This window comes from Myiozetetes cayanensis, unplaced genomic scaffold (genome assembly GCF_022539395.1).
Source record: "Myiozetetes cayanensis isolate MyiCay16 unplaced genomic scaffold, myiCay2020 scf2-11, whole genome shotgun sequence".
Classification (NCBI taxonomy): domain Eukaryota; kingdom Metazoa; phylum Chordata; class Aves; order Passeriformes; family Tyrannidae; genus Myiozetetes; species Myiozetetes cayanensis.
The window spans coordinates 113,892,789-113,918,030 of record NW_026087411.1 but is presented as its reverse complement, the minus strand read 5'-3'; the positions used below and the strand labels follow the sequence as shown (position 1 = coordinate 113,918,030).

The 25,242-nt window shown below is 50.1% G+C and overlaps 1 protein-coding gene and 1 long non-coding RNA gene across 3 annotated transcripts; one reads left to right on the top strand and one right to left on the bottom strand.

Annotated features, from left to right (window-relative positions):
* The first annotated feature begins 1,254 nt into the window (after window positions 1–1,254).
* LOC126640275 (uncharacterized) lies at window positions 1,255–3,920 on the top strand. Its single transcript, XR_007628973.1, has 3 exons — window positions 1,255–1,350; window positions 1,467–1,564; window positions 2,990–3,920. It is a non-coding gene; the product is annotated as an uncharacterized LOC126640275 (long non-coding RNA).
* A 4,490-nt stretch (window positions 3,921–8,410) lies between these two features.
* Window positions 8,411–25,242, bottom strand: PNOC (prepronociceptin). 2 transcript variants are annotated; one of them, XM_050314812.1, is made up of 4 exons: window positions 25,171–25,242; window positions 20,908–21,060; window positions 13,453–13,813; window positions 8,411–8,576 (listed from the first exon to the last, which is right to left on the bottom strand). In XM_050314812.1, exons 2-4 carry the CDS (start codon window positions 21,025–21,027, stop codon window positions 8,455–8,457), a joined length of 603 nt encoding a protein of 200 aa, XP_050170769.1. In that variant the 5' UTR covers window positions 21,028–21,060; window positions 25,171–25,242; the 3' UTR covers window positions 8,411–8,454. The 2 variants fall into 2 exon arrangements, with proteins under 2 accessions (XP_050170769.1, XP_050170770.1); XM_050314813.1 differs by lacking the exon at window positions 8,411–8,576 and adding an exon at window positions 9,762–10,056.

Sequence of the window (25,242 nt, the reverse complement as noted above, 5' to 3'; positions counted from 1 at the left end):
AGGAAGAACATTCTGTTATCCTTGGAGAGGTTTCCCTGCATCCCAAACCCAGCTTCCATAGCCCTTGGATTTTTGGGATTTAGGTACCTGTTCCAGGCTGAAGGGATGTTCTGTTATCCCTGGAAAGATTTTCCTTCAGCCTCTGGACAATCAGCTTCCATAGCCCCTGGATTTCTGGGATTTGGGTGCCTGTTCCTGTCTGGAGGGATGTTCTGTTATCCCTGGAAAGATTTTCCTTCAGCCTCTGGACAATCAGCTTCCATAGCCCCTGGATTTTTGGGATTTGGGTGGCTGTTCCAGGCTGGGGTGGAGCTGCCCAGCCTCTGCTTCCATAGCCTCTGGTTTTTTGGGATTTGGGTGCTTGTTCCTGGCTGGAGGGATGTTCTGTTATCCCTGGAGAGATTTCCCTTCAGTCCTTTGGACAGCCAGCTTCCATAGCCCCTGGATTTTTGGGATTTGGGTTCTTGTTCCTGGCAGGAAGAACATTCTGTTATCCTTGGAGAGGTTTCCCTGCATCCCAAACCCAGCATCCATAGCTCCTGGTTTTTTGGGATTTGGATGCCTGTTCCAGGCTTGGGTGGAGCTGCCCAGCCTCTGCTTCCATAGCCCCTGTTTTTTTGGGATTTGGGTGCTTGTTCCTGACTAGAGGGATGTCCTGTTATCCCTGGAGAGGTCTGGGGATTTTAGGGACGTTCCAGGGATTTGGGTGCCCCGTTCCCAGCTGGCAGCTCCACCCTCCCCCCCTCCTGGGGCCTCTGTTCCCTTCCTTTGGAATGCAACACACCCTTCCCGAGGCTGGAATGCTGCCCTGCCGGATCCTGGGGCACAGGGGGGGGAAAACTGGGAATCTTGGGAAAGGTGGGAATCTTGGGAAAGCTGGGAATCTTGGGAAAGCTGGGAATCTTGGGAGCTGGGAGTGTGGAACTCCAGGAGCCACCTCTGGGTCCACCCCCCATCCCACAGGGAACGCCTGTGACGTCATCCCAAAGCGGGAAAACCCTCGGGAAAACCCCTGGAAAACCCCAGAAATGCCAACAAGGCAGGATTGGAGGGGTGGGGGTGTTGGGATTTGGGATTTGGGAAGTCACCCTGCAGGGGGTGACGCCGAACATTCCACGCTCCCTCCGAACATTCCACGCTCCGAACATTCCATGCTCCGCCTCAGCAGGATCCGTGGATTGGGGGGGGAATTTCCATTGGAATTTCCATGGGAATGGGAATGGGATTAATGCTGCCCCCCCTCTTGTCCCCCCACAGGCGCTGCCCTCCATCCAAATCCCGGTGTCCCCCCACATCTTCACCAGCATCAGCTGGGCCGCCGCCACCTCCACCCTGCCGTCCCTGTCACCGGTGAGCGCCGGGGCCGTTTTCCTTTCGGGATGGGGGCTTGGATGTTGGGAGTGAAGGGCACGAGGTGTCCTTTTTGATCCTTGATTTTTTACCCCCCTCCCCATTCCCCTCCCCAGGTCCGGAGTCGCTCGCTGAGCTTCAGCGAACCCCAAACGCCGCTGCTCAAATCCCACCTGATCGTCGCCTCCCCACCCAGGGTGTCCCTGGGCACCAGGTCAGGAGCCACAGCCCTTTTGCCCTTGCCCCTTCTTTCCCTTTGACCCTTTTTCCCTTCTCCCCCTCTTTCCCTTCTCCCCCTCTTTCCCTCTCCCCCTCTTTCCCTCTCTCCCTCTTTCCCTCTCCCCCTCTTTCCCTCTTCCCCTCTTTCCCTCTCCCTTCTCTCTCCTCTCCCCCTCTTTTCTCTTCTCCCCCTCTTTCTCTTCTCCTCCTTCTTTCCCTCTTCCCCCTTCTTTCCCTTTCCCCCTTTTTCCTTTCCCTTTTCCCTTTCCCCTTTTCCCTTTCCCTTTTCCCTTTCTCCCTTTTTCCCTTTCCTCCCTTTTCCCTTTCCTCCTTTTCCCTTTCCCTCTTTTTCCTCTTCCCTCCTTTCCCCTTTCCCTCCTTTCCCCTTCTTTCCCCTTCCCTCCTTTCCCCCCTTCCCTCCTTTTCCCCCTTCCTCCTTTCCCCCCTTCCCTTCCTTTCCTCCTTCCCTCCTTTTCCCCCTTCCCTCCTTTTCCCTCCTTCCTTCTTTTCTCCCCCTTCCCTCCTTTTCCCCCTTCCCTCCTTTTCCTTCCTCTTCCCCCCTTTCCTCCTTTCTCCTCCCTTACCCCCTTTTCCTCCCTTCCCTCCTTTTCCCTCCTCTTCCTCCTTCCTTCCTTTTCCCTCTCTTCTCTCCTTTTCCTCCTTTTCTCTTTCCTTTCCCCCTTCCCCTCCTCCTTTCCCCCCTTCCCTCCTTTCCCCCTTTCCTCCTTTCCCCCCTTCCTTCTTTTCCCCCTTCCCTCCTTTTCCCCCCTTTTCCTCCTTTTCCTCTCCCTTTCCCTTCCTTTTTCCTCCCCTTCCCTCCTTTTCCTCCTTCCCTCCTTTTCCCCCTTCCCTCCTTTTCCCCCTTCCCTCCTTTCTCCCTCCCTTTCCTCCTTCCTCTCCCTCCTTCCCTCCTCCTTGTCCCTCCCTTCCCTCCTTTCCCTCTTCCTCTTTTCCCCCCTTCCCTTCCTCCTTTCCTTCTCTTCCCTCCTTTTCCCCCTTCCCTCCTTTTCTCCCCTTCCCTCTTTTCCCCTTTCCCTCCTTTTCCCCCTTCCTTCTTTTCCCCTCTTCCCTCCTTTTCCCCCTTCCCTCCTTTTTCCCTCCCTTCCCTCCTTTTCCTCCCTTTCCCTCCTTTTCCCCCCTTCCCTCCTTTTCCCTTCCTTCTTTCCTCCCTTCCCTCTTTCCCCCTTCCCTCTTCTTTTCCTTCCCTTCCCTCCTTTTCCCTCCTTCCTCTCTTCTCCCTCCTTCCCTCTTTCCCCCTTCCCCCTTTCCCCCTTTCCTTCTCCCCCCAGAACATAACCCAGTCAAGCTCCCTTCCCTGTGGATCCATAACCCATTTCCCTGTGGATCCATAACCCATTTCCCTGTGGATCCATAACCAATTTCCCCCCCGTGTCCCTTCCCTCCCTCCCCGTTTTCCCAGGAAAATCCGGGGCGAAGCCAAGAAGTGCCGCAAGGTTTACGGCATCGAGCACCGGGACCAGTGGTGCACGGCCTGCCGCTGGAAAAAGGCCTGCCAGCGCTTCCTGGACTGACCCCTGCCATCCCATTCCCGAATTCCCACACTGCTGCAACCAGGGAAACCTTGGAAGTACCTCCGGGAGCCTCCGGAGTCGCCTCCGGAGCTGCGCGAAAATTCCTCCTCTTCCTCCTCCTCCTTCTCCGTCTGGGTTTGCTCTTTTTTTAACGGAAAAAAAAACCCTTTCCCACTTCTTTTATGGTTTCTAAAACATGGAAAATCCTTCCCTCTTTCGCACCGGGATTGGGAAGGGAGGGGGTTGCTCCTTCTGGGTGGGATGAGGGGGCCAAAAAGCTTCCTGATTTTCCCACATCGGCCCGAAAATCCCCCGAACTTTTGGCTCGAGTTGGGGATAGGGGGAGGTTTTGACTTTGACTCCCTGGAAAGTGCAAATCCCTCTTTTCCTGTGAGGAAAAAGGGAGGCTGGAAAAGCTTTTAAAGAGGAAAACACCCCGAGGAACTTGGGATTTTATTTTTTGAGATGAGGGGGAAGGGAAAGGAGTTGGAAATTTCTCACCTCACACCCAGCGGTTCCTCCTGAAGGAGGAATTTGGGGGGGCAAAAAAAGCCCATCCCAAATGTTGGAAGCGGGAAAAGTGGGATTTTAGGGCAAAATGTGATTTTTCCTCCTCATTTTAGACTTTGGGAGTTTGTGCAACCCCCCCTGGAAAAAAAAAACCTCCTTGACTTATCCAGGCTGGATGGATTTAATTAAGATTTAATTAAGATTCCAGCAGCTGGAAAGGCTGGGAAAAATTTTTCCTTGGCCCCAGTTCCCCTCTCTCCGGGGTCATTCCCTCGGACACCTGATTTTGGTTGGGAATTTCCCTCCAGCAAGTTGTCCCTCGGATTCACCCGGCCTGCATTTGGTTGGGAATTTCCTCCACTTCCAGGAGCCTCGTTTTTGGAGGGTTCCCAGATTCCCGATTTTTTTAAGGGATCAGGTGAAGGGAAGCGCCCGGAGTTCTGTGGCAAAAATAACCTTTTTTTTTTAATATAAACCCCACCAATTCCTGACTCTCCAGCTTTTCCTGTGTCCCCTCAGGAAAATCCACCTCTTTCCAGGGAAAGGCCCCTTTGGATCCAGGATTTTTTTTGTGGGAATCCCTTCAATATTTGAAAGGATTTTTTAAAACAAAAAGAGGCTCCAAGAGCACGAGAAAGGGGTAAAAAAAAAGGTGAATTTCTGCTTTCCTTGTGCCTTTATCCCTGTGACTCCCAAAAAACACCCCCTTTTTCCAAACCCTGGAGATTTTTATCCAGTTTTTTTGGGTTTTTTATGCCCTTTCTGCCCCAGATGGATCCAGGAGTGGTGGGAATTCCCTGAGGGATCAGGGAAGTTGGGATGTGCCTCATCCCAACCCTTCCCGGGCCACTGGAGGGAGCTCAGGTGCCCAAAAATGAAAACAAAAAAATTCTATTAAAATGTTTTTTGTTTTTTTTTTTTAATTTTTATATCTATATATATATAAAATAAGGAAGGAAAAGGTCTTGGCTCTGGAAAAAGCATTCCCAGATGATCCAGGGGGCTGGTGGGACACCCCCAGCTCGGGCAGTGCCTCCTCCTGCTCCTTTTTTTCCCACTCTTTTTTTCCTGCTCTTTTTTTCCTGCTTTTTTTTCTCCACTCCTTTTTTTCCCCACTCTTTTTTTCTCGCTATTTTTTCCCTGCTATTTTTTCTCCACTCCTTTTTTTCCTTCTCTTTTTCTCCCCTCTTTTTTTCCTCCTCCTCCTCCTTTTTTCCCCTTTCCCTTTTCCCTCCTCCTTTTTTTTCTCCTTTTTTCCCTCCTTTTCCCCTCTTTTTTTCCTCCTCCTCCTCTTTTCCCTCCTCCTTTTTTCCTCCTCTTTTTCTCCTCCTTTTTTCCCTCCTCTTCTTCCTGCTCTTTTTTCCCTTCCTCTTTTTTCCTCCTCTTTTCCCTTCTCCTTTTTTCCTCCTTTTTTCCTCCTTTTTCCTCCTTTTCTCCCCTCCTCTTTTCCCTCCTCCTTTTTCCCCCTCCTCTTTCCCCCTCCTTTTTCCCCTCCTTTTTTCCCTCCTCCTTTTTTCCCCTCCTTTTTTCCCCTCCTTTTTTCCCCTCCTTTTTTCCCCCTCCTTTTTTCCCCTCCTTTTTTCCCCTCCTTTTTTCCCCTCCTCCTTTTTCCTCCTCCTTTTTCCTCCTCCTTTTTTCCTCCTTTTTTTCTCCTCCTTTTTCCTCCTTTCCTCCTCTTTCCTCCTTTTTCCTCCTCCTTTTTTCTCCCTCCTTTTTCCCCCTCTTTTTCCTCCTTTTTCCCTCCTTTTTCCCTCCTTTTTTTCCCCCTCCTTTTTCCTCCCCTCCTTTTTTCCTCCTCCTTTTTTTCCCCTCCTTTTTCCTCCTTTTCCCCCTTCCTTTTCCCCTCCTTCTCTTTTTCCTCCTTTTTTCTTCCTCCTTTTTCCTCCTTTTTTCCTCCTTTTTTCCTCCTTTTTTTCCTCCTTTTTTCCCCTCCTTTTTCCCTCCTCATTTTTCCCCCTCCTTTTTTCCTCCTTTTCTTTTCCCCCTCCTTTTTCCCCCATCTCAGAGCACTTACCTGCCTGGCAGGGAATCCCCTGCCATAGGAATGTTTGATCCCACCCTTTATTTAATTTTTTTTTTTTAGTATTTTAATTTTTTATTATTTTTTTTAACAGAAAAAACTGAGTCTGGGTGGCTCTTTTTCCCTTTTTTTTTTGTTTTGTTTGTTTGTGTTTTAATTATTATTTTTAATTTTTTTTTAAATTATTTTATTCTGTCCCAACCTGGAAATCCAACCGGGAAAATTTTCCCTCATCCCACTAATTTAATTGGAAGCTGCTCCCACTTTTCCAACCAGGAAACTCTTCCCAAATTTTGTTTTTTTTTTTAAGCACAGGTTTGGGGGGGGACACCAGGGAAGGGATTGGGGACACTTTTTATCACCTGTCGACATCAAACCTTTTCTCAATTGTCTTCCGAGGATTATTTTTATGGTTTAAATAAATAAAAAAAAAAACCAACAAAACAACGACAAAAAATGAAAAAAAATTGAAAAAAAAAAGGAAAAAAAAAAGGGAAAAAAAAAAGGAAAAAAAAAGAGATGGGAAAAAAAACAAAGAAAAAAAAGTGAAATGTAATTTTTACATTTACATTTAGCGAGAAGGAAATAAATATATTTTATAAGAAATAAAAGGAAAAGTCGCCTGGAGAGGAGGGGGCTCCGTGGATGTTTTTGTGGGATTTGTGTGTTTATTTCCCGCTTTTCCTGCCGCTCGTCCTCATCCCAGAGGATGTTTTTTTTTGGGAATAGTTTTTCCTGGCGCCGCTAGGGAGCGGTGTGAGCCCAGGGAAAAACGGAACCAAACAGCCCCGATTTCCCCGGAATTTTTGACGGGAGGAATCCCGGGAATTGTTCAGAGCTCCGAGGTCAGCGAGTCCAAGCTGGGAGCGCGTCCCGTTGTTCCTTGGATGCCACCAGGGAGTGGAGATTCCAGCTCTGCCCTGGGAAGGTCATTCCAGTGCCTGGCAGCAGGAATTCCAGGTGGGAATTGTTCCCAATATCTGACTAAACGTGCTCTCGAGGTTGTTCCCTCTCATCCTGGTCCTCATTCCCTGGGAATTGGGGAAGCCCCACCTTATTAAAATCCCTTTTGGTTGTAGGAGATGGGACAATGCCAGCATTGGGAATCCTTTGGGATGATTAAAGTTGGAAAATCCCTCTGGAATTCCAGAGTCCAACCAGCCCAGGCCAGCCCTGCCCCGTGTCCCCAAGGGCCACATCCCCAGGGATTGGGAATCCCAGCAGGGATGGGGAATCCAGCCCTGCCCTGGGAAGTTGATTCCAGTGCCTGACAGCCCTTTCCAGGTGGGAATTGTTCCCAATATCCCACCAGAGCTCTCTCTGGCACAGCTGGGGGTCGTTCCCTCTCCCTCCTGGCCCTCCTTCCCTGGGAATTGGGGACCCAGGAATCCTGAGAATTCCTGCCAGGGAATTGTGGAGAGAGCTGGGACAGTGCCAGGATGGCCCAGAATCCTTAGGGATGGCTCAGGATGGAAAATCCCTCTGGAATTCTGGAGTCCAACCATCCCAGGCCAGCCCTGCCTCGTGTGCCCAAGGGCCACATCCCCAGGGATTGGGAATCCCTGCAGGGATTGGGAATCCAGCCCTGCCCTGGGAAGTTCATTCCAGTGCCTGACAGCCCTTTCGAATCCTTAGGGATGGCTCAGGATGGAAAATCCCTCTGGAATTCCGGAGTCCAACCAGCCCAGGCCAGCCCTGCCCCGTGTCCCCAAGGGCCACATCCCCAGGGATTGGGAATCCCTGCAGGGATTGGGAATCCAGCCCTGCCCTGGGAAGTTCATTCCAGTGCCTGACAGCCCTTTCCAGGTGGGAATTGTTCCCAATATCCCACCTGAGCTCCCTCTGGCCCAGCTGGAGCCGTTCCCTCTCCTCCTCCTCCTCATTCCCTGGGAGCAGAGCTGACCCTTCCTTGGATCCAGAGCCAGAAGGTCCCCCTTGATCCCTCTTTTCTCTGGGATGAGCCCCCCCAGCTCCCTCAGCCTCTCCTGCTGCTCCAGCCCCTTCCCAGCTCCGTTCCCTTCCCTGGCCACTCTTCCTCCATCCTGGAACATTCCCTGGGGATTGTGGTGCCCCACCTGCAATTCCCGGCACGTGGCCTCGGCCCATCCATCCCACGGATCCAGCATGTCCACATCCCTCTGCAGATCCATCCTGCTCTCCAGCAGATCCACATCCCACCCATCCCTGCCCGAGGGTGATCCCAGAACATCCCTGAGGATTAAACGGGACCGTTCCCGGCTCCGAGCCCTGAGGAACCACCAGGGCCCGGCTGGAAGTGGCGCCATTCCCGGTCACCCCCAGGTCCTGCCAGCCCTTCCAGGAGAATTCCACGGCTGGCAGCATCCCGAAAAAGGCGCTGAAGGAGTTTGATGAGGGAGGGCTAAAACCTTCCCAGATTTCCTGAAGTGTTGTCCCGGAATTCCGGGTCGAAGTTGCCTTTTGATGCAGCAAAAAGTGGATGATTTTCTGTTGTTTTATTCATTATTTTGGTTTTTTAAAAGGCATTTTGAGGTGAGAGAGGAACTGGGAAAGGGGGGGTGGAGGCTGAGATGGGTGGTTTGTGAAGGGTTGATCCCTCCATGTGGGAAAAGAGAGGTGGGGGAAAAAAAGAACTCTTATTAAAAACGACCCCCTCGGGAACACCAAACGGACGCAATTCCCGCAATTCCTGCCATTCCTACAACAACTCCTGGAGGGCTGGGGCTGGCCCTGAACCCGAGATCCCAACCCATCCCACCAGGGCAGCTCGGGGACCTCCTGTCCCACCTCCCCACAGGCCAAAAAGAAAGAAACCCCCAAATCTCGTCCCGGTTAATTGGTTAATTAATTGACAGCGAGCCTGGGAATCGCCTCCAGGTGCTGGTTCCGAACCCAGCTGGGATCTAACTGGGCATCCTGGGGCCAGCCTGGCTGAGGATCCTGGGAGCTTCTCCTGTCCCCAGATCCTGAAAAGAAGAGGGACACCCAAATTTCCACCTGGGCCGCAGTTCCGACGGAGACCCCTCCGCTATCCCTACGGAAAAGGGTCATGGAGCCAGCTGGGAATTCCTCTCCTCGCTCCCAAAACCCCAAAATACCTCTTTTTTTTTGGTTTTCTCCCCTTCTAACAACCCTTTTGATCCATCCCTTTCTTTCAGGGTGGATGGTCCTCCCAACAAAGGGAATTTCCGGAACAGCTCCTGGAAAAAATCACACGAAATTCACCGAAATTCCCTTTTTTTTTCCCTTTTTTTTTTGTTTTCCCCCCAAATAAAACAATTCCCAGGGCTGATGTTGTGAGGGGCAGGAGTGGGGATGGGGCACCCAAGTGACGGGGGCCAGTCGCCAGGATATCGTAGAAACAGTAAACTAAATTTATTAATCCTTTTTTTTTTTGCTATGTACAAGTTTAATGGAGAAAATCGTCGTAGGAAACAATTAAAAAGAACAAGAATCGCGGAATTATCCTCCTTTTTTTTGTTGTTTGGTTGGGTTTTTTCCTGGTTTTTGGTGGGGTTTTTTCCGTGGGGGGATTATTCTATTATTTTTTTTAATTCTGGGTCATTCCCAGGATTAAATTTGGAATTTTTTTTTTTGAGGGGGTGGAAGGGGAGAGCGAATTTGCAGGAGGGGGGAATCGACCAGGTTTGATTCTCCCTCTGGGAGCGAGGAGGGAAAATCCCACATTCCCAGGGCGGGGATATGGGAAGGATGGGGAGGAGAACGCGACGGGAAACCCTCAAAATTCCAAGGGAAAACCGGGAAAAACGCTTGGGAAAATAAAAGTGGGGGGTGGGAGTGTGGCGGAAATGAAAGGATTAGGATCGGGATTAGGATAAATAAGGAATTCCAGGTGATTTTTGGGCTCTGGGTGAGGGTTGGAGACTGGGCACTCCCCATCCTAAAAGTTGGGAATAAATCCCACAGGATGCTGGGAAGGCACTGGGAACGTGGTTGATGGGGTGGGGGAGGTGTTGATTCCCCCATCCCAGATCCAAGGGGATGTTTGAAATTAAAATGAACCCAAAACCCAAAATAATCCGATTTTTTTTTTTTTTTAGGGGGGGGGGGAATCCCCTTTTTTTTTTTTCCCCCTCCTTTTGTTGGAATTCCCACCCATCCCAATCCCTCACCCCCCACATCCCTCCCCTCCCTTCCCCCGTTGGAATCTCGCTCCGGTGGCGCCGAAAATTCCGTCGGGTGGCGGTTTTGGGAATGCGGCTTTAGGTGGGTGAAGAGCAAAAGTCATTTCGGGCCCAGGGCGAGGAGTCGGAAGCGCCTTTTTTTTTTGGGAATCCGGCAGAGAGAGAGGAGGAGAAGAAGAAGAAGGAGGAGAAGAAGGAGGAGAAGAAGAAGAAGAAGAAGAGGATGGAGCTGCTGGGGTGGACGGGAGGTTTTAATTTTGCCTGTGCCGGGCGGAAGGTGCCGGGATGCGGTGCCGGAACGCTAGGAAAACATAACGGAAATAAAACCCAAAAGGAAAACATAACAGAAATAAAACCCAAAAGGAAAACATAACAGAAATAAAACCCAAAAAGGAAAAAAAAAGGGAAAAAAGTAGAGGAGAAGAAAGGGGAAAATAACAAAAAAAAAAAAAACAAAACAAAAATTTTAAAAAAATTAAAAAAAAACACAAAGAGGATAATTAAATAAAATAAATAAATAAATACATAAATAAATAAAATTAAATTAATTAAATAAAATAAGTAATTAAATAAAGAAATAAAATGATAAATAAATAAAAAAATAAGTAAGTTTTAAATAAATAAATATAAAATAAATAAAATAAAATAAGTAATTAAATAAATAAAAAATTTTAAATAAAAAAAAATTAAAATAAATTTATTTTAAATAAATAAATAAATAAAATAAAGTAATTAAATAAAATAAGTAATTAAATAAAGAAAGAAATAATAAATAAATAAATTATAAATAAATAAATAAATAAATAAAATAAAGTAAGTAATTAAATAAAATGAGTAATTAAATAAAGAAAGAAATAATAAATAAATAAATTTAAAATAAATAAATATAAATAAAATAAATAAAATAATTAATTAAATAAAGAAAGAAATAAAAAATAAATAAAATAAATAAATAAATAAAATTTTTTAATAAATAAATAAAATAAATTAAATAAAATAAGTAATTAAATAAAATAAGTAATTAAATAAAGAAAGAAATAAAATTAAAATAAATTTAAATAAATAAATAAATAAATAAATTTAAATAAATAAATAATTAAATAAATAAAAAACAACTCCAAAAAGGGGAGGGGGAAAAAAAATTGGGGAAATTAAAGAAGGGGGGAAAAAAATGGAAAATATATAAAAAAGAAAAGGAGAGGGAGGGAAAAAAAAAAAACAAAAAAGCAGCTGAGCCGAGAGAGCGGAGGGAGCCCCAAGCTCCTTCCCGAGGGGACGGGGAGGGAAGGAAGGGGGTGCATCCCGAAATTTAAAAGGGGGATGGCGCCCAAGGGGGAGGGGAAAAAGGGAAAAGAACAAAATAAAAAAAAAAGGGGGAGAAATTTAATTAAATCTCCCCCAAATTGTGGATTTGGGGTGTTGGGGAGGGAGGGAGGGGCGGTCTCGGCAGCTGCGAGGGGGAGAGGGGAGGGTTCCGAACATCCCGGCCCGGGGGGGGGACACGGCAGATCCCTGGGAATGGCAGCGTGGGATTAACCCCCTGCTCCGGCTGGGAATGCAGAACTGCAGCCTTCTGGGGGAGGAACTCTTTAATTCCTGACGGGAAACTGTTCTACTTTATTTTATTTTATTTTATTTTATTTTATTTTATTTTATTTTATTTTATTTTATTTTATTTTATTTTATTTCATTTCATTTTTAAAAATTTTATTTTATTTCATTTCATTTTATTTAATTTCATTTCATTTCATTTCATTTTATTTTATTTCATTTTATTTCATTATTTTTTATTTTATTTTATTTCATTTCATTTTATTTTATTTTATTTCATTTTATTTTATTTCATTTCCTTTTATTTCATTTTATTTCATTATTTTAATTTTATTTTATTTCACTTTATTTTATTTCATTTTATTTCATTATTTTTTTATTTTATTTTACTTAATTTCATTTCATTTTATTTTATTTTATTTCATTTCATCTCATTTCATTTCATTTTATTTCATATTATTTCATTTTACTTTATTTTATTTTATATTATTTCATTTCATTTCATTTGGTTTCATTATTTTTAAATTTTATCATATTTGATTTACTTGTCTATTTTTAATTTAATCGTAATTTAATTTCACTGTCATTTCATTTCGACGTCATTTAATTGATTTTAAAATTGATTTATTTTTATTTTATTCTTTCCTTTCAGTTTCTTTGAATTCATTTCCTTTTAATTCATTTTAAACACTTTAATTTTTTAAATTCATTTTAACGAGTCCTAAACTTTTCATTTCTTGTAAAGATTCTGAACCCCTTTCTATTTCCTCTCAATATTTGTAATTTCTTCTGGTTTTACCCACTCAGATTTCATTTTTTATCCCTTTATGTTTTACTCTCCACTTCTCTCATCCTCACCTTCAACTTTACTTTAAAACCCTCATTTTAATTTCCTTTCATTTCAAACTTCTCCCGTTCGAGTTCGGGTTTGAAATTTTTTAAAAAAAATTTAATTTCAATTTTTAAATTTTTAATTTTTTTTACATTTTCCTGATTGATTTTAATTTTCCTCGTGGTTTTTGGGTTTTTTTTTTGGGGGGGCAAGACCTAAATCCTCCTCCCTGGACCCCAAAGGACCTTCCACCCTCACCATCCCTCCCTCAGTCTCCAATTTCTCTTTCCCACTCAAATTCCCAAATTTTTTTTGTTTTATTTGATTATTATTATTATTATTTTGGCCCCTTTTTTTTTTGTTTTCTTTGATTATTATTATTATTATTTTGGCCCTTTTTTTTTATTTGATGATGATGGTGATGACCCCCTTTTTTGTTTTATTTGATTATTATTATTATTATTATTATTTTGGCCCCTTTTTCTTTGTTTTATTTGATTATTATTATTCTTATGACCCCCTTTTTTTGGTTGTTGTGTTATTTTATTATTATTATTATGACCCTTTTTTTGTTTTATTTGATTATAATTATTATTATTATTTTCTCCCTTTTTTTGTTTTATTTGATTATAATTATTACTATTATTATGACCCTTTTTTGTTTTATTTGATTATTATTATTATTATTTTGGCCCTTTTTTTTTGTTTTATTTGACTATTATTATTATGACCCTTTTTTTTTATTTGATTATTATTATTACTATTATTTTGACCCTTTTTTGTTTTATTTGATTATAATTATTACTATTATTATGACCTCTTTTTTTGCTTTATTTGATTATTATCATTATTATGACCCTTTTTTGTTTTCATTTGATTCTTACTATCATTTTGACCCTTTTTTTTGTTTTATTTTACTATTATTATTATGACCCTTTTTTTTTATTTGATTATTATTATTATTACCATTATTATGCCCCCTTTTTTGTTTTATTTTGGCCCTTTATTTTTCTTTTATTTGACTATTATTATTATGACCCTATTTTTTTATTTGATTATTATTATTACTATCATTTTGACCTTTTTTTTGTTTTATTTAATTATTACCACTACTTGACCCCTTTTATATCATTAATTTACCACTATTAAATTTTCCCTACGGACCGTGGCGGAGCGAGGTGTGGGTGGTGGGTGGTGTGGGTGGGGGTGTTTTTATGGAGGGCTGATTTTGGTGGCCCCGGCGGACTCCGCGGGGGTTTCTCCGTTAGATCTCGTTGTGCTCTCCGAAGCCGCCGCCGCCCAAGTCGTACTCACTGGAGCGCGGCGCCATCCCCAGGTACTGCTTCAGGAACTCGCTAAACCTCTTCTGGTTGTTCCACTTCCTCGCCGACTTGCGCACCCCGATGAAGCCCCCGTACCGCTTCTGCACCCCCTTGGCCGCCGGCACCGCCCGCCAGCCCGGCGGGAAGCGGCGGGAAATGTCCTCGGCGGGAGGTTGCGGGAAGGCTCCCGGCGTGGTTCCGGCCTCGCGGCGCCGCGGCGGGTTCGGCGGGTTGGGGTCGGGCCAGGGTTGGGCGGCGAGGTCTCGAGCCCGCGGGGACGCGCGGCTGGCGGCGGCGCAGAGCTCCCAGGTGGCCCGAGGAACCGCCTCGCCCTCGCACTCCAGGATGCAGATCTGGGGGAAGGGGGAGAGAGGGGTGGGAGGTCAGGTCAGGGCGGGTTATAGAATTCCTGGGAATGTGGGGTGCTTGGTAGTGTTGTCCCCCCCTGAATCGTGGAATTGGAGGATGGGTTGGGTTGGGATGAGAGGGTTGGGTTGGACTGGCTTGGGTTGGGTTACAAGAGTTGGGTTGGATTGGGTTGGATTGGATTGGAATGAGAAGGTTGGGATGGATTGGGTGGGGAGGGTTGGGAGGCTTGGGTTGGATTGGCTTGGGTTGGGTTACAAGAGTTGGATTGGGTTGGGTTGGATTGGGTTGGGTTGGAATGAGAAGGTTGGGATGGGTTGGGTTGGGTTGGATTGGGTTGGGTTGGGATTGGGAAGGAAAGGTTGGATTGGGCTGGGCTGGGTTGGGTTGGGATGGTTGGGGTTGGATTGGGAGGATTGGGTTGTGTTGGGAGGGAATGGGTTGGGATGGGTTGGGTTGGAATGGGAGGTTGGGTTGGGATGGTTGGATTGGGATGTGTTGGGTTGGGTTAGGATATGTTGGGTTGGGATGAGTTGCGGGGTTGGGTTGGGTTAGATTGTGAGGGATGGGATGGGATGGGATGGGATGGGATGGGATGGGATGGGATGGGATGGGATGGGATGGGATGGGTAGGATGGGTTGGGAAGGGTTGGGTTGGGAGGTTTAGGTTGGTTTAGGCTGGGAGGGTTGGGTTGGATTGGGATGGGTTGGGGAGGGTTGGGTTGGGTTGGGATGGGTTGGGTTTGGAGGGTTGGACTGGGAGGTTTGAGTTGGTTGGGAAGGTTGGGTTGAGTTGGGATCAGTTACAAGGGTTGGGTTGGGTTGGGATAGGTTGGGTTGGCATATGTTGGGTTGGGTTCATTGGATTGGGAGGGTTGGGTTGGGAGGATTGGGATAGGTTGGGTTGGGTTGGGATGTTTGGGTTGGGTTGCGAGGGTTGGGAGGGTTGGGTTGGGTTGGATTGGGAGGCCTGGGTTGGACTGGGTTGGGAGGGTTGGGATGGAAAGGTTGGATTGGGTTGGGATGGGTTGGATTGGGTTGGGTTGGGATGGATTGGATTGGGTTGGGATGGTTGGATTGGGTTGGGATGGTTGGATTGGGTTGGGATGGGTTGGATTGGATTGGGTTGGGATGGTTGGATTGGGTTGGGATGGTTGGGTTGGGTTGGGATGGATTGGATTGGGTTGGGATGGATGATTGGATTGGGGTTGGGTTGGACGGATGGGTTGGTGTCTGGTGACGGGACTGGGTTGGGCTGGCGATGGCCAGTTGGGTTGGGATGGGTTGGGTTGGTTTAGGTTGGGAGGGTTGGGTTGGATTGGGTTGGATTGGGTTGGGATGGTTGGGTTGGGCTGACGATTGGGTTGGGATGGATTGGGTTGCAGGATGGATTTGGGTTGGGATGGGTTGGGATGGTTGGGTTGGGCTGGTTGGGTTGGGATGGGTTGGGATGGTTGGGTTGGGCTGGATTGGGTTGGGATGGTTGGGTTTGGTTGGGTTGGTTTGGGTTGGGATGGTTGGGTTGGGTTGGATTGGGTTGGGATGGATTGGGTTGGGATGGTTGGGTTGGGCTGAATTGGGTTGGGATGGTTGGGTTGTGTTGGATCAGGAGGGAGCTCAGAGCTCCTCATTAAATTCCAGGTGCTTGGACATCCACCCACTTCCAGCCCATCTGGCCCTGCATCCCATTGGAAAACACCCATGGAAAGGCACCAGCAGCTCATCAGCCCTTCCCTGACCTCATTCCCCTCCCAAATCCCATTCCTGGGCTCCTGGAGGTTGGGAGGGTTGGTGGTGGTAAAGTTGGGAAGTCATGGAGTGCTCAGCATCCCTCTTCCCTAGGTGGGCTCTGCTCCTGGATGGACATGCCCCACACTTCCCAGTGAATTCCACGCTCCTGTTCCACCGCTCCAGGCTCTCCTGGGTGCTCCAGCCAGGCATGAGCCCAAAAAATCAGCGAGTCATGGGATGGAGGAGCTGGGAAGGGATGGTGGAGGTGAGAAGGGGTGGATGGTGGAGGTGGGATGGAATGGTAGTGATGGGAAGGGATGGTGGAGGTGGGAATGGATGGTGGAGGTGGGATGGAATGGTAGTGGTGGGAAGGGATGGTGGAGGTGGGAAGGGACAGTGGAGGTGGGAAGGGATGGATGATGGAGGTGGGAAGGGATGGTGGAGGTGGGAAGGGATGGATGGTGGAGGTGGGAAGGGATGGATGATGGAGGTGGGAAGGGATGGTGGAGATGGGAAGGGATGGATGGTGATGGGAAGGGATGGTGGAGGTGGGAAGGGATGGTGGAGGTGGGAAGGGATGGATGGTGGAGATGGGAAGGGATGATGGAGGTGGGAAGGGATGGTGGAGGTGGGAAGGGATGGTGGAGGTGGGAAGGGATGATGGAGGTGGGAAGGGATGGTGGAGATGGGAAGGGATGATGGAGATGCCAAGGGATGGAGGAGGTGGGAAGGGATGGAGGAGCTGGGAAGGGATGATGGAGGTGGGAAGGGATGGTGGAGGTGGGAAGGGATGGTGGAGGTGGGAAGGGATGCTGGAAGTGAGAAGGGATGGTGGAGTGGGAAGGGATGGATGGTGGAGGTGGGAAGGGATGCTGGAAGTGAGAAGGGATGGTGGAAGTGGGAAGGGATGCTGGAGGTGGGAAGGGATGGTGGAGCTGGGAAGGGATGGAGGAGCTGGGAAGGGATGGAGGAGCTGGGAAGGGATGGAGGAGCTGGGAAGGGATGGATGATGGAGCTGGGAAGGGATGATGGAGGTGGGAAGGGATGGTGGAGATGGGAAGGGATGGTGGAGGTGGGAAGGGATGGTGGAAGTGGGAAGGGATGGTGGAGGTGGGAAGGGATGGTGGAGTGGGAAAGGATGGATGATGGAGGTGGGAAGGGATGGATGATGGAGGTGGGAAGGGATGGTGGAGGTGGGAAGGGATGGTGGAGATGCCAAGGGATGGTGGAGGTGGGATGGAATGGATGATGGAGGTGGGAAGGGATGGTGGAAGTGGGAAGGGATGGTGGGGTGGGAAGGGATGGTAGGGGTGGGAAGGGATGGTAGGAGGTGGGAAGGGATGGTAGGGGTGGGAAGGGATGGAGGAGCTGGGAAGGGATGATGGAGGTGGGAAGGGATGGTGGATTGGGAAGGGATGGTGGAGGTGGGAAGGGATGGTGGAGGTGGGATGGAATGGTAGTGATGGGAAGGGGTGGTGGAGGTGGGAAGGGATGGTGGAGGTGGGAAGGGATGGTGGAGGTGGGAAGGGATGGTGGAGATGGGAAGGGATGGTGGAGTGGGGAGGGATGGTGGAGTGGGGAGGGATGGTGGAGTGGGGAGGGATGGTGGAGTGGGAAAGGATGGTACGGGTGGGAAGCGACATCTGGCACGTTCCCATGGCACATCCTGGTGCCTGGGGTTGTTCCTCCCCAAAGGGCAGGACTTTCCTCCTTGTTGATCCTTCCCAGGTTCCTGCCAGGCCTGGAATGTTCCTCTGGATGGCAGCAGCACCTGCTGCTCTCCCAGCTGGAATGGGAATCCATTCCCGTTGCTCCCATGACCTTCTTCCCCTTCCTTCACCCCCTGCAGGGTGATGAGCTCCAAGGATTGAGGGGAGCCCCGTTGGATATTCCCAAATCCTCCTCCGTGCCTGCCAGGTGTGACATCTTCCTCCTCCCGCTTCCCAGGAATCCGCCACCCTCACCACGTCCCTTCCATCATCGGCACTTCCCGTGCCTCATCCCTCTCCGAGAGGCCTCATCCAACAAATCCAGACACCGGCCCGGCACCGGGACCGCCCAGGGAACACCATCCAGGAGGAAAAAAAAACCATGGAAGATCCGAACCGGACGAACACCGGGACATGGAATCGTCTCCATCCCATTTACATCTTCCTGGTGGGACCCTTAAAGTGCTGGACACCAAGCAGGCATCAGAGCACGTTGGGGGTCTCATGGTTAGAGGTGAAAACATCTGGAAAGACTCTCGGGAATGTCGGGAATGTCGGGAATGTCGACATGGTCGAGCGTGGAAAGGTTCCCACGGGAGATTTTCCGGAGGTGGGGATGGAGACCATCAGCAGTCCCAGTGGCACCGTGGGCATCCCAAGGCCCTCAGGTATCCACCCGTGGTCTCAAATCCCAAGGAATCGGCTTCTCTCCGCAGGTGGTGGATCGGGAATTCTCGGCAAACACCGGTGGGAGCTCCTCCGCATCCCGTTTTTCCGTGGATTTGTGCCATCCCAGCATGACTTTGGATGCTGGGAATGCATTCCCATTCCGCCAGCTCATCCCTGTCCTTCCCTCCTCCTTCCATGCCTGTGACTTCGGGGGCATCTCCTGCTCCCTGGTGGGAATTCCTTGGACGATGCTCTCTGGAGATGGCACAGGATCTTGTGGAATTCCCACCTGGGAGCTTCTTCCACCTGAAACTGGGCCTGGAAAGATCTCCTAAGTTCTTCCGCTCCCTCGGGATCCACCGACATTCCCGTTCCCTCCCCAGCTTCCTGGATGGTGGGGAGATGGAGCAATTCCAGGCTCTTCCAGCTGGAAGAGGAGGATCCTACGGAGCTGTCGGTGCCTTCACACGCAGATCAACGTTTTGGGAGTGGTCCCATCCCAAAATTCCGTGCCAGGCAGGGGGTGGCACCAGGAGTGGGCTCCAGAGTGTCCATAGGGCTTGGAAGTCTGGGATTTTGTGGAATGGGGGGACAATTCCCAGCTCCGGGTGTTGCCAAAGCTGCTCCCGCCCTAAAGGGGCTCAGAGTGGGATTTTGGGGGCTCCTTGGAGGTTGGGATGGGGGTCTGGGGTTGGGATTGAAGGGATAGCAATGCCACAGGATGTGGAGGTGGAAAACAGGGAATGCTCGGGGTTTGGGGATGTGGGAAAGCCAGGAATACTCCAGGTTTTGGGATGCAGGAAAGCAGGGATGTTTAGGAGAATGCTCAGGGGTTTGGGATGTGGGAAAGTCGGGAATCCACAGGGGTTTGGGATGCAGGAAAGCCGGGAATACTCAGGGTTTTGGGATGCAGGAAAGCCGGGAATACTCAGGGGTTTGGGATGCAGGAAATCTGGGGATGCTCAGGGATTTGGGATGCAGGAAAGTTGGGAATACTCAGAGTTTGGGGATGTAGGAAATCTGGGGATGCTGAGGGGTTGGGGATGCAGGAAATCTGGGGATGCTGAGGGGTTGGGGATGCAGGAAATCTGGGGATGCTGAGGGGTTTGGGATGTGGGAAATCTGGGAATGCTCAGGATGATGCTAAGGGTTTTGGGATGCAAGGGATCTGGGGATGCTCAGGGGTTTGGGATGCAGGAAAGTTGGGGATGTTCAGGATGGTGTTCAGGGGTTTGGGATGCAGGAAAGCCAGGAATACTCTGGGTTTTGGGATGCAGGAAAACTGTGGATGCTTAGGATGATGCTCAGGGGTTTGGGATGCAGAAAAGCTGGAGATGTTTAGGAGGATGCTCAGGGTTTTAGGATGCAGGAAAGCTGGGGATGTTCAGGGGTCTGGGATGCAGGAAATCTGGGAATGCTCAGGGGTTTCGGATGCAGGAAAGCTGGGGATGCTCAGGGGTTTGGGATGTGGGAAAGCTGGGAATGCTCAGGGTTTTGGGATGCAGGAAAGTTGGGAATGCTCAGGGATTTGGGATGCAGGAAAGCCGGGAATACTCAGAGTTTGGGATGCAGGAAAGCTGGGGATGCTCAGGATGATGTTCAGGGGTTTAGGATGCAGGGAATCTGGGAATGCTCACAGGTCTGGGACACAGGAAAGCTGGAAATGCTCAGGGTTTGGGATGCAGGAAAGTTGGGGATGCTCAGGACGATGTTCAGGGGCTTAGGATGTAGGAAAGCCAGGAATACTCCGGGTTTTGGGATGCAGGAAATCTGGGAATGCTCAGGGGTTTGGGATGCAGGAAATCTGGGGATGCTCAGGGATTTGGGATGCAGGAAAGTTGGGAATACTCGAGGGTTTGGAATGCAGGAAAGCTGAGGATGCTCAGGATGATGCTCAGGGGTTTGGGACACAGGAAAGCTGGGAATACTCAGGTTTTGGGATGCAGGAAAGCTGGGAATGCTCAGGGTTTGGAATGCAGGAAAGCTGAGGATGCTCAGGATGATGCTCAGGGGTTTGGGACACGGGAAGGCTGGGAATACTCAGGGTTTGGGATGCAGGAAAGCCGGGAATACTCAGGGTTTAGGAGGCAGAAAAGCTGGGGATGCTCAGGGGTTTAGGATGCAGGAAAACCAGGAATGCTCCAGTTTTTGGGATAAAGGAAAGTGGGGATGCTCAGGGGTTTGGGATGCAGGAAAGGTGGGAATATTCAGGGGTTTGGGGATGCAGGAGAGCTGGGGATGTTCAGGGGTTTGGGATAAAGGAAAGTGGGTATGCTCAGGGTTTTGGGATGCAGGAAATCTGGGGACGCTGAGGGGTTTGGGATGTGGGAAATCTGGGAATGCTCAGGGGTTTGGGATGCAGGAGATCTGGGGATGCTCAGGGGTTTGGGATGCAGGAAAGCTGGGGATGTTTAGGAGGATACTCAGGGTTTTGGGATGCAGGAAAGCCGGGAATGCTCAGGGGTTTGGGACGCAGGAAATCTGAGGACGCTGAGGGGTTTGGGACACAGGAAAGCCAGGAATACTCAGGGTTAGGGATGCAGGAAAGCTGGGAATGCTCAGGGTTTTAGGATGCAGGAAAGCTGGGGATGTTTAGGAGGATACTCAGGGTTTTGGGATGCAGGAAAGCCAGGAATACTCCAGGTTTTGGGATGCAGGAAATCTGGGGACCCTGAGGGGTTTGGGACGCAGGAAAGTCGGGAATACTCAGAGGTTTGGGACACAGGAAAGCCGGGAATACTCAGAGTTTGGGACGCAGGAAACCCGGGAATACTCAGAAATCTCGCGACCCTCCCGGAGCCATCACAACCTCTGCCCCCACCTCTCCCAACCCTCTCTCTCCACCCTCCCTCGGGACCATCCCATGCTGAACGGGGTGGAGCAGCGTGTCCCTGTCCCCACCCCCGCCAGGGGCCATCACTGTCCGTGTGTCCCCCCTCTCCCCCTTCCACCGTCACCCGTGGGGGACTCACGAGGACGTCGAAGGAGTCGCGATAGAGCTGCCGGTCGCAGTGCAGACAATCCCCCCGGCAATCCCCCCGCGCCCGGGCGAACAGGCAGAGCAGCAGCAGGTCCCACAGCACGGCCCTCATGGCGGCACCAGCCCCCCACAACCCCGGCAGCGCCTGGAATAACAAAAAAAAACCCCAAAAACGGGAATTCATTCACGCCGGGAGGGCTCCGGCACCGCCACCACCGCCACCACCTCCCCTTCCTCGCTTCCCCGTCCGAAATTATCCTTTCGGAGGAGTGGGGGAAAAAAAGGAGCACGATCGATCCTCAAAACCCCCCCTTCAACGCCACCCGAAACGGATCCCCAGGAGGAGGTTTTTTTTTTCCAGGTTATCCCATGGCACGAGGCCCGGTCGGGGGTTATTTTAGGAGGGGGACGTGGTTGGGCAGCACGTCCCAAGTCCCCTGGATGTGCCCGGAGCAGGGAACTCCCCATCCCAATTTTCCTTCCTGGGTGGGTGCTTCCACCCCCTGTTCCTGTCTTTTTTTTTTTTCTTTTTTTCTATTTTTTTAAATTTTTTTTTGGGGTGTGCTTTTTTTTTTTGGTTTTTTTTTTTTTTGTGTTTTTTTTTTGTTTGTTTGTTTGTTTTTTTTGTTTGTTTTTATTTTTCCCGGGATCTGAGCCCGTCCCGATGTGGAGCATCAAAGGCCAATCCCACAGAACCCGCCCGTGGCTTTGCAGGTGACACGCCGAGTGTCGCTGCGTGCCATTAAAAACGTCATTAATTGACCCCACCGAGACCAATTCCCGGGAGGTTTTCTCCCCCAGGAGCCACCCGGGAACAGGAAGGTCGGTCCTCCCGACCCCGCTTGGGATGTGGGAAAAGGGATCCCACATTCCCTGTGCTCCCGACCCCGCTTGGGATGTGGGAAAAGGGATCCCACATTCCCTGTGCTCCCGACCCCGCTTGGGATGTGGGAAAAGGGATCCTGTGCTCCCGACCCCGCTGGGATGTGGGAAAAGGGATCCCACATTCCCTGTGCTCCCGACCCCGCTTGGGATGTGGGAAAAGGGATCCTACATTCCCTGTGCTCCCGACCCCGCTGGGATGTGGGAAAAGGGATCCCACATTCCCTGTGCTCCCGACCCCCCTTGGGATGTGGGGAAAGGGATCCACATTCCTGTGCTCCCGACCCCCCTTGGGATGTGGGAAAAGGGATCCCACATTCCCTGTGCTCCCGACCCCGCTGGGATGTGGGAAAAGGGATCCCACATTCCCTGTGCTCCCGACCCCGCTTGGGATGTGGGAAAAGGGATCCTGTGCTCCCGACCCCGCTTGGGATGTGGGAAAAGGGATCCCACATTCCCTGTGCTCCCGACCCCGCTGGGATGTGGGAAAAGGGATCCCACATTCCCTGTGCTCCCGACCCCGCTTGGGATGTGGGAAAAGGGATCCCACATTCCCTGGGGGAGCGGCTCCCGGTGCTTTGTGGGTTTGTAGGACAGCGAAGGAGATGGGGGTGGGGTGGAGGTGACGGGAACTTTGGTGCCACCACCGTGCCAGAAAAGCCTGGATCGAGGAGATCTGGGCGTTGCTCCATCCTTCCAGGCCGGGGAGGGAATGGGGAGGTGGGAATTGAGTACCTGGGAAAAGATTCCCTATTTATTTCCCGCCTTTCCAAGCACAGCCCCCCCCTCCATCCTCCTCCTCCTCCTCCTTCTTCTTCTTCCAGCACCTTCCCGGCTCCCTGAGTGGCACGAGGGTCACCTTTTGTCCCCCACGCCCGGCAGCTCCCTCTCGTCGTTTTGCCGGAGGGTCCGAGGGGGAAAAAAAGCTGATAAGGAGCTGGGGAATTAAGGTTTTTAATCTCCACCGAGTCATTAAACCCGGCTGAGTCAGAGAGAGCCTTGGCAGGGAGCTCCCAGGAGAGGGCAAATTCCCCCCCCTGGAAAAAGGGCTCGGCCCCTCAACGAGGCAGGGAAAAGGCTGGAAAATCCACCCACCCCCCAAGGGGACACCGAGTCCAACGTCCCCGGAAAAGCGGGAAAAGCTGGGAAAAAAAAGCGGGAAAAAAAAGCGGGAAAAGAAGGGGTCGGGTCTGGCTGCGGAGGAGGCGCCGACACCGAGGCTCGGCTTTTCTTCCCGGTTTAATTGAAAGATGTTATCGGGATGCCAGCATTCCCAACCGGTGGGAAACAAGGGAACAACCCCCCTCCCACTCTTTAAAAAACCAAATTAAATCCACCTGTTCTAAGGAAAAGACGATTTTTTTTGATTTTCCTTTGGAAGCCTCGGGATGGGGGGGTGGGTGAAGCTCCTTCCTGAGATTCCCAGCCACGAATCCGTGTGAAAAAGAGGGATGTTTCCACCTAATTTCCCCATTTTCCCCCTTCTCTCCTATTTTTCCCTGTCCCCCCTCCCCTTTTCCCCCCATTCTTGTATTTTTCCACTGGTTTGGGGGGCGTTTTTCACCATTCCAAAAATATTTTTCCTCTCTGTGGAGTGAAAAAAAAGCCGAACCTGGGCCCTCTTTCCCAAGGGACGTTTCCCACGAGCCTTGTGTTTTGGAAAAAGGGATGTCACGGCCGCACCGAGGCATCTCCTGGGGCACAAAACCTCCCTTTTCCTCCCCAAAAAAACCCACCAAACCCATCCACGCCAAGGGGTGTGTCGGGAAAACAACCACTCGGGGCTGCCCCGGGGGTGAATCCTGACGAGTTTTCCAGCCGGTGGAATTACCCTCATTCATTTTTTTTTTTTTTTTTTTGGAAGGGGGGGAGGGAGAGAAAAAGGAAAAAATGAGGGTTTTGGGGTTTATTTTTATTTTCTTTTGGTGGAAATCCAGCCCTGCGGTTCCGGGGTCTGGTTAATCCATCAGGGCGAGAGGGTTTGAATTTCTCACTCCGGGTGTGATGACGAGGGAGACGCTGCCTTGGAAAGGGGTGATTCGGGAAAGGGATGAGGGGCTGGGAATGAGCCCGGGAGAGGAGGTGGAAAAGGGGGAAGCAGGTGCTGGCTGAGATGGGATTTTATTCGCTTCATTTGACGCGATCCGGGCCGGGGAGGGAGTTCCCCCCTTCCATGGATGCTCCAGCCCCTCTTCCCACTGGGAATCGCCATCCTTTTTCCCTAAACAGCGGGGTTAAAAGGCAGCGATTTCCCGGTTTTTTTTCCGGGATTTAATCCCGCCACGTGCCCAGCAAATCCCGCAGCTCTTCCCTTTGCAGTGCCCGGAGCAAAACCAACCCCGAGCCACCCCATCCTCCCCCGATTCCCGCCCTGCCCAAAAACCAAGGCCTGATCCAGAGGGAAAAAGGGATGGATGAGAGCGGGAAGGACCCAACCCCGCCGGCATCCAAGCATGGAAAGAGTCAGAGCCTTTTCCAGCCCCAAAAAAAGCAGGATATTGTCCGACAGCATCCCCCCAAAACGCCTCCCTGCTCCCCACCTAAAATCTGGGGGGGTGTGTGGGATTTTATGGAGAAACGGCAGGATTTGGGAATTTGGAGGAGGAGGAGGAGAAGGGGGGGTTTGGCTCCAGCTGCCTGGTGCTGGGAATAAAAAAAAGAACCTTTTTTCCTTTTTTCCCCGCGCCCCTCAATCAGGTAATTGGCCGTAATTGGCCCGAACGAGCGGCGGCCGCTCCGAGTGATTGTAAACACAGATGTGGGGTTGGAGAGGCTGGGAAAAAGGGGGAAAAAAACCCCCAAACCCTCGGGAATAAGGTTTATTCCCGCAGCCCTTCGTGCCTGCTGGGGTTTATTTTTGAGGGGAGGGGAGGGCACAAAGCAATTAAAAAAAAAACCCACCTAAAAATCGCGGTTTTGCGCCTTTTTGTGATTTTAGGGATGGTGGGGGGGAGGAAAAAAATGGGATGGCGAGCTCTGGCGGAGCATCCCGCGGTGAAAGTCCTGGTTGGAAGAGGAAGGGAGAAGGAATAGGGAAAAAACAACCCCAAAATCCTGAATAAATCCCATTTATCCCCTAAACGAACCCTCAGAGCTTCCCCCCCTCTCTCCGATCCTCGGGCCGGCTCTTGTCGGATGATTTCGGGGGCTCGGAGAGATCCAAACTTTTCCTCTCTCGGGATGGAAGGGACGGATTTCTCCCCCCCCCCTCCCCGATCGGGGAGGGGTGGGGGGAGAAATCCGTCCCTTCCATCCCAAAATCCACGAATTGCAGGCGGTCCTCGAATTAAAAACAGGTAGGAACCCCCCCCCCCTCTTTCCTTCCCCTAATCCTGCGGGAACGGCGATGGGAATGCCGAGTGGAATTCCTTACCTGCGGTGGGATGTGCTGCCGGCTCCGTGGGGCTCCGTGGGCTCTCCGTGGGCTCTCCGTGGGCTCTCCGGA

What these genes read in the sequence shown, in the direction of transcription:
- PNOC (XM_050314812.1), bottom strand. Translation starts at nt 21,027, where the DNA reads ATGAGGGCCGTGCTGTGGGACCTGCTGCTGCTCTGCCTGTTCGCCCGG. An exon ending in GCGACTCCTTCGACGTCCTC is followed by an intron (nt 13,814 to 20,907) that starts GTGAGTCCCCCA and finishes CCCTTCCCCCAG; the next exon opens with ATCTGCATCCTGGAGTGCGA. An exon ending in GGGGATGGCGCCGCGCTCCA is followed by an intron (nt 8,577 to 13,452) that starts GTGAGTACGACT and finishes TCTTCTTTTCAG; the next exon opens with GATCTGGGGACAGGAGAAGC.